This window comes from Penaeus vannamei, chromosome 11 (assembly GCF_042767895.1).
Source record: "Penaeus vannamei isolate JL-2024 chromosome 11, ASM4276789v1, whole genome shotgun sequence".
NCBI classification, from domain to species: Eukaryota; Metazoa; Arthropoda; class Malacostraca; order Decapoda; family Penaeidae; genus Penaeus; species Penaeus vannamei.
Window position 1 is genome coordinate 28,812,412 of NC_091559.1, and position 8,587 is coordinate 28,820,998.

The 8,587-nt window shown below is 44.1% G+C and overlaps 1 protein-coding gene across 1 annotated transcript in view; it reads right to left on the reverse strand.

The window, feature by feature from the left end:
* LOC138863292 (uncharacterized) overlaps nucleotides 1-8,232 on the reverse strand; it is a 38,573-nt gene extending 30,341 nt beyond the window's left edge. The window contains exon 1 of the mRNA XM_070127479.1: nucleotides 8,159-8,232. Coding sequence (XP_069983580.1) covers nucleotides 8,159-8,232 — 74 coding nt within the window. The remainder of the gene's footprint in view (nucleotides 1-8,158) is intronic.
* Between the last annotated feature and the right edge of the window lie 355 nt (nucleotides 8,233-8,587).

Genomic DNA, 8,587 nt, shown 5'->3' on the forward strand with positions numbered 1-8,587 from the left:
TATCTATTTGCATAACTAGCTATCTATCGACCTATTCACCTATCTATTTGCATAACTAACTATCTATCTGTCTATCTATCTACCTATCATTATATCCATTTGTTTATTCATCTACTTGAATAACTGCACCTATCTATCTATCTGTCTATCTATCTATCCATCTTTCTATCCATGTTTTTATTCATTCATCTGTTTGAATAACTGTACCTATCTATCGACCTATCTATCGATCTATCTTTCTATCCATTTGTTTATTCATTCATCTATTTGCATAACTACCTATCTATCTATATGTCTATCTATCTACCTATTTTTCTATCCATTTGTTTATTCATATATCTACTTGCATAACTTTACTTATCTATCTATCTGTTTATCTATCTACCTATCTTTCTCTCCATTTGTTTATTCATACATCTATTTGAATAACTACACTTATCTATCTATCAACCTATCTTTCTATGCATTTGTTTATTTAGTCGATATAATTGAACCTAATTATCCTTCTATCATCTACTCGTTTATTTAGACGATTAGAAATTTTTTACCGATCTATCTATCTATCTATCTATCTATCTATCTATCAAGCTCCCCATCACTACATGTTTTTTTCTTCTTCTCGAAAACCAACAAGACAACAAACTACACTACACCTTCATTGCGAAAAAAATAATAATAATAATAAAAAAAATAATAATAAAATAATAAAATAATAATAATAATATTTATAATATAATTCATTTATAATATAATAATAATAATAATAATAATAATAATAATAATAATAATATAATAATAATAAATAATAATAATAATAATAATAATAATAATAATATAATAATAAATAATAATAATAATAATAAAATAAAAAATAATAAAAAAAAATAATAAAAATTATCACTGAACATATTCTATGCTCGATCAACGTCCCAAGTGTCAAAGATAAGGCGTTGGCATAAATATATATGACACAATGGAAAAATTCACGTTCGCCTGTCATTAATTCGGATACATGAATATTATATTCGCGATTGGAGTGAACTAAGTAATTAATTCGGATACATAAGGTTATGTTCGCGATGGGAGTCAACTGATTAATGCCTTGTGTCTACTTATCCAAACCTTGTTACATCGACCTAGTCTCTGTATACATATAAAATGACCGTGATAATTTCAACAATACAAACAATAATACATAATAATACCTAATAACAAAACATTAATAATAATAATAATAATAATAATACAAATCTTATAAAAAAAATCATAAAACCATTAAAAAAAGCGTGATAATTTCAGCAATACAAACAATAATACATAATAATACCTAATAACAAAACATAATAATAATAATAATAATAATAATAATAATAATAATAATAATAATAATAATACAATTTTTAATAATAATAATAATAATAATAATAATAATAATAATAATAATAATAATAACTATACATTTTTTTCATAAATGTTCCATAAAACCCTTCAAATTAGTCGCGAGAACCTCGACGCCGCTTCCCGTTCGACGAGCCCGAAAGTGACATTGGAAATGCAACGCCGGGAAAAATACCATCCCGCCGGCGACAAGGCGCTGCAAAAAAAATCAGGAATTCTTCAAATTAAATTCTCTAAGTGGAAGCTAGCGTAAAAAAAGAGAAAAAAAAAATAAGGGAAAATTTTTGCCATTTCGTCAAAAAAAAGTGAGATAAGGAGAGAGAGAGAGGAAATGAATACCTCACGAGTTTCCGGTGAGGTGAGGCTGGTTTTATGAGAAGAGGAGAGGAGAGAAGGTGGAAGGTGATAAATGATGAGATGAGGGGAAGGGAGGAAGGGAGGGAAAGGGAAAAGGAGAGAGGAGAGGGAGAGTTAGGAAGGGGATGAGGATTGGAGGAGAGGGTCAGGGAAGGAAGGGGGGAGAGGAGGAGACGGGAGAGGGAGAAGAGGAGAGAGTGAGAGGAGAGGGAGAGAGGGGGAGGAGAGAGAGAGAGGGGGGAGAGGGGGAGGTGGAGAGGGAGAGAGGGGGGAGGGAGAGGGAGAGAGAGAGAGAGAAGGGAGGAAGAGGGATGGAGAGAGAGAGAGAGAGGAGGAAGAGGGAGGGAGGGAGGAAGGGGGAGAGAGAGAGGGAGAGAGAGAGAGAGAGAGAGAGAGAGAGAGAGAGAGAGAGAGAGAGAGAGAGAGAGAGAGAGAGAGAGAGAGAGAGAGAGAGAGAGAGAGGAGGGAGGGAGGGAGGGAGGGAGGGAGCGGTAGGAGGAGGGAGGGAGAGAGGGAGAGGGAGAGGGAGAGGGAGAGAGGAGAGGGAGAGGGAGAGGAGAGAGAGAGAGAGAGAGAGAGAGAGAGAGAGAGAGAGAGAGAGAGAGAGAGAGAGAGAGAGAGAGAGAGAGAGAGAGAGAGAGAGAGCAACGTCACACTGACATCAACCTTTGGCAAATGCAGAGAAAAAAATCGCCAGGACGAAAAAAAAGAAAAGAAAAAAAAAGTGAACATTTCAGTTGACACAATGAACACTGGCATCGGTCCAGTTGCGTCACTCTTCGCTCCCTGCCCCCGCCCTCCACCCCCTCCTTCTCCCTCCCACGCCCGCGACCACCCACCCACACTCACCCACCCACCGCCCATGCTCCTGTCTCGCTCCCGCCCGCACCGTACAGCCCGCCCGTGAACTCTTGAGTCTACACAAAACGTTCACATTTGCACACCTTCCTTCCCGCTTCTCAATCTATCGGTGAATCTGTCTATCGCTTTCTCTTATTCTCCTCTTATTCTACCTATTTGCCGACGTCCATGCTTCATTCAGACACCATAAGTCGAAAAATTAGTTCACCATATTAATAAGCCACATACCAACGCGCACACACAAACACTCAAAACAAAAGCACACACGCAAACAAGCAAACAAAACAAAAACGCACAAATTCACGCAAACAAACAAACGAAACCTGTAAACGCACACAAATTCACGCAAAACAAACTAACAAAACAAAAACGCACATAAATTCACGCAAACAAACAAACGAAACCTATAAACGAACACAAATTCCTAACACAGATACCGGGTAACACCCCCACCACCCCCTCCCCCCCCTCCTTCACATACCCACTACCAACAGTCCCTCCCTTCCACCCCCCTTCCTTCACATACCCACTACCAACAGTCCCTCCCTTCCACCCCCTCCTTCACAAACCCACCACCAACAGTCCCTCCCTTCCACCCCCTCCTTCACACATCCATCTACCAACAGTCCCTCCCTTCCACCCCCCCTCCTTCACAAACCCCACTGCCCTACCAACAGTCCCTCCCTTCCACCCCCCTCCTTCACATACCCACTACCAACAGTCCCCTCCCCTTCCCCCCCCTCCTTCACATACCCACTACCAACCAAGTCCCTCCCTTCCACCCCCCCTCCCTTCACAAACCCACTACCAACAGTCCCCTCCCTTCCACCCCCCCTCCTTCACATACCCACACTACCAACAGTCCCTCCCTTCCACCCCCCTCCTTCACATACCCCACTACCAACAGTCCCACTCCCTTCCCACCCCCTCCCTTCACACCTTACCACTACTACCAACAGTCCCTCCCTTCCACCACCCTCCCCTCCTTCACATACCCACTACCAACAGTCCCTCCCTTCCTTCCACCCCCCTCCTTCACAAACCCAACTACCAACAGTCCCTCCTTCCACCCCCCCTCCTTCACCATACCCACTACCAACAGTCCCTCCCTTCCACCCCCTCTCTTCACATACCCACTACCAACAGTCCCTCCCTTCCACCCCCCTCCTTCACATACCCCACTACTCACCAACAGTCCCTCCTTCCACCCCCCCCCTCCTTCACATACCCACTACCAACAGTCCCTCCCTTCCACCCCCTCCTTTCACATACCCACTACCAACAGTCCCTCCCTTCCCCTCCTTCACATGCCCCCACTACCAACACAGTCCCTCCTTTCCACCCACACCTCCTTCACATATCCACTACCAACAGTCCCTCCCTTCCACCCCCTACCTCCATTGCACATATCCACTACCAACAGTCCCTCCCTTCCACCCCCCTCCTTCACATACCCACTACCAACAGTCCCTCCCTTCCCCCCCTCCTTCACATACCCACTACCAACAGTCCCTCCCCTTCCACCCCCCTCCTTCACATACCCACTACTCAACCAGTGCCTCCCTTCCACCCCCCCCTCCTTCACATACCCACTCACCAACAGTCCCTCCCCTTCCACCCCCCTCCTTTACATATCCACTACCAACAGTCCCTCCCTTTCCCCCCCTCCTCCTTCACATACCCACTCTACCAACAGTCCCTCCCTTCCACCCCCCCCTCCTTCACATACCCACTACCAACAGATCCCTCCCTTCCACCCCCCTCCTTCACATACCCACTACCAACAGTCCCTCCCTTCCACCCACCCTCTCCCCTCCTTCACATACCTCCATCACTACCAACAGTCCCTCCCTTCCACCCCCCCTCCTTCACACATCCACTACCAACAGTCCCCTCCTTCCACCCTCCCTCCTTCACATACCCACTACCAACAGTCCCTCCCTTCCTACCCTCCCCTCCCTTCACATACCCACTACCATCAGTCCCTCCCTTCCACCCCCCTCCTTCACACATCCACCTTCACAACAGTCCCTCCCTTCCACCCTCCCTCCTTCACATACCCACTACCATCAGTCCCTCCCTTTCCACTCCCCCCTCCTTCACATCCACTACCAACAGTCCACTCCCTTCCACCCTCCCCTCCTTCCACATACCCTACTACCAACAGTCCCTCCCTTCCACCCCCCTCCCTTCACATACCCACTACCAAAAGTCCCTCCCTTCCACACACACACACACACACACACACACACACACACACACACACACACACACACACACACACACACACACACACACACACACACACACACACACACACACACACACACACACACACCGTAAATACCAAAACAAACACAATCCGTACCAACACTTTTTTTAACGGCATACCACCTACGGCGACCGGGGACCGCTTGATATATTTTCGCACTCAGTGGTATACCTCGTACCCATGTTAGCATATTTTTTTTCTCGTTTCTGGGTTAGCGTGTCCTCTCTGTGATTTCTACTGATCGCTCCCTCTGTCTCTGTCTCTGTCTCTCTCTCTCTTTGTTTCGTTTGTTTGGTTATCGGCTTTTGTATTAATTTTTTTTTGTGTGTGTGTGTGTACTTATCTGTATGGGCATTTTCTCTATTTCTCTATTTCTTTCTCTCTCTCTCTCTCTCTCTCTCTCTCTCTCTCTCTCTCTCTCTCTCTCTCTCTCTCTCTCTTGTTTCGTTTGTTTGGTTATCGGCTTTTTTTGTGTGTGTGTGTGTGTGTGTGTACTTATCTGTATGGGCATTTTCTCTATTTCTCTATTTCTTTCTCTTTCCGTCTCTCTCTCTCTCTCTCTCTCTCTCTCTCTCTCTCTCTCTCTCTCTCTCTCTCTCTCTCTCTCTCTCTCTCTCTCTCTCTCTCTCTCTCTCTCTCTCTCTCCCTCTCTTGTTTCGTTTGTTTGGTTATCTCTTTGTTTTTTTTTTTTTTTGTCGGTATGGGCATTTTCTCTCTCTCTCTCTCTCTCTCTCTCTCTCTCTCTATCTCTCCCTCTCTCTTCTATCTCTCCCTCTCTCTTCTATCTCTTTTTCTCTCTTCTATCTCTCTCTCTCTTCTATTTCTATCTCTCTCTCTCTCTCTCTCTCTCTCTCTCTCTCTCTCTCTCTCTCTCTCTCTCTCTCTCTCTCTCTCTCTCTCTCTCTCTCTATCTATCTATCTCTATCTATCTATCTCTATCTATCTATCTCTATCTATCTATCTCTATCTATCTATCTATCTCTATCTATCTATCTCTATCTATCTATCTCTATCTATCTATCTCTATCTATCTATCTCTATCTATCTATCTCTATCTATCTATCTCTATCTATCTATCTCTATCTATCTATCTCTATCTATCTATCTCTATCTATCTATCTCTATCTATCTATCTCTATCTATCTATCTCTATCTATCTCTATCTATCTATCTCTATCTATCTATCTCTATCTATCTATCTCTATCTATCTATCTATCTCTATCTATCTATCTATCTCTATCTATCTATCTATCTCTATCTATCTATCTATCTATCTCTATCTATCTATCTCTCTCTCTCTATCTCTCTTTCTCTCGTTTCGTTTGTTTGGTTATCGGCTTTTGTATTTGTCCCCTCTCTCTGTCTATATCTTTGTATCTGTCTCTCTCTCTCTCACCGGCTCTTGTTCTCACCACTTCTTTCTCTCCCCCCCTCTTTCTCTCTCTCTGTTGCCCCCTCTTTTTCTTTCTGTCTCGCCCCCTTCTCTCTCTCTCTCTCTCTCTCTCTCTCTCTCTCTCTCTCTCTCTCTCTCTCTCTCTCTCTCTCTCTCTCTCTCTCGCTCTCTTTCCCTGTCACTCCCCCTCTCATTTAAAAAGCAGCGTATCTCACAGGGAAAGGTTCTGTGTTTAGTCTCTTGTTACATTCTTTTTTTCTTTTCTTTTTTTGACTTGCAGTGAATAAAAACCTAGACATCGCTCTCTCAAAGACACACAGGCACTTGCTCGGAAACGGTCGGCCCTTCATGGAGGTCGAGCAGCAGTTATAGTGATGGGTTATGGTGTTCATGGTGCCCCGTCGAGTGATTTCCTTTTCAGATTCAGTTATTGCTAGTCGTGAATGGTGTAGTGGTGTCATTCGCTCTCTCTCTCTCTCTTTCTCTCACCACCTCTTTCTCTCTCTTTCTCTCACCCCCTCTCTCTCTCTCTCTCTCTCTCTCGCCTCCCCCCCCCCCCCCTGCTATAGGACAAAAACATTCTACGGAAAGATTCCATTGATATGTGAGTAGGCACTGTACGTAAGCTAAAATCCTTTTAATTCGACGTCAAAGTTATCCTATTGCTCCGTGGGCCCCGAGAGTGTTCCCCGTGGCCGCTCTTGGGAATCCCTGGGCTACACAATACTCTCCAATATGTTTTTTTCCGGAAGATGTTCGCATGGTAGTTGAAGGAATATGATTAAGACAATGATGATAATAACGTTTTCATAATATAAGTGATAATCGTGGTTATAGTTACAGTAATACTGATACTAATAACAACTACAACGACATTATAGAAAACTACAATGACTACCAAAACATTAACAAACTTTAACAATGAAACATTAAAAACAAAACAATGTGGAAATAATGAAAAAAAGGGAAAAAAATATATAAACGATTAACAAACAACGCAACAAATTTATGTCGTTAACACAAAAATATATATAATGAAAAATCTAGCACGGCTTCCCCTACGTCATTCTACCCGACGAAAGAAAACGGAAAAGCAGGTACGTCATCCATCAAGGGTGTCTGCGAAAACTGCTGAAGGGATACACAGGATAGACAATAAACATGATTACGTGATTTGTGATTTGTTCTTTATGCAATCAGGAGCTTTCTATTCAGATGGTTGAGAGTGACCCGAAGGAATATGGAAAATACGATAATACATTTATTGACCCTCGTAATGACAGTGAGTGAAGTTTCTCTTTCACACACTCAAATTTCTCGAGTTGGATCCTGTTTTGCAGCTTTATTTCATGTACATGTTATATACTTCGTCTTGACCCAAAAATAAGAATACTTCCGGCGCCTGTTTTAGAAAGAAAAAAATGATTATCGTACATCGGGACAAAGACGCGGCCTCCTCGCGGTGCCCGTGCGTTTGACAATCAATCTCTTAACATCAACAGCATATCAAACCAGACCGCACGAGAACGTAAACACATTTCCAAACATTTCCTAAGGCTACCCGAGTGAGGGTCGTGTACTCTAGACATGTCCGTTTGTATTTTTTTTTATTTTTTTTTTATTTTCTCTCTGAACTAGGCAAGTCAAGCCCCTCGGCCAAGAAATGTCAGATTATAAAAAAGGAACAGCGCAGACGCATAAACCCATTACCAGGTGCATTAATCTAAAAAGAGGTACCGTAAACACATCTCCACTCCCCTCTAATCAGCCAATCACTCCATCCCTCAATCGGACCAGTCAATCGCCCCAATCCCTGGCCAAACAGACCGCCCGGGCCCTCTTACCTCACTAGAAGACGGCGTGCCAGAGTAAATACATGATGAGCAGTAATGCAAATATGACGAGGTAGTTGTTGGCCATGGCGCGCTGCTCCGTGCCCTGGGCCAGCATCTTGCTCGAGGCGGCGAAGGAGGGGCGGGAAGGAGAGGGAAGGACGAGGGACGACGGAAAGGGAGGGAGGATAAGGAACGAAGCGAAAGGGTGCTGAAGGACAGAAGGATGCAGGGAAGACGGACGACAAGGTTCGTGGTTCACACACTTTTTTTTTTCTTACTTATCCGTCACCAGGGACACACAAGGGGGGGGGGGCAGAACAAGGGGATAGGGAGCACACAATGCACGGAACACACGACGGAGGAGAAACAGAGAGGGGCGCACGCAAGAAGTCCCACTCGACGAAGCGAATCGGTGCGGCGTCGCGAGGGGAGAGGATCGAGACGCCGGCGACGCACGAGGCGCACTCCCG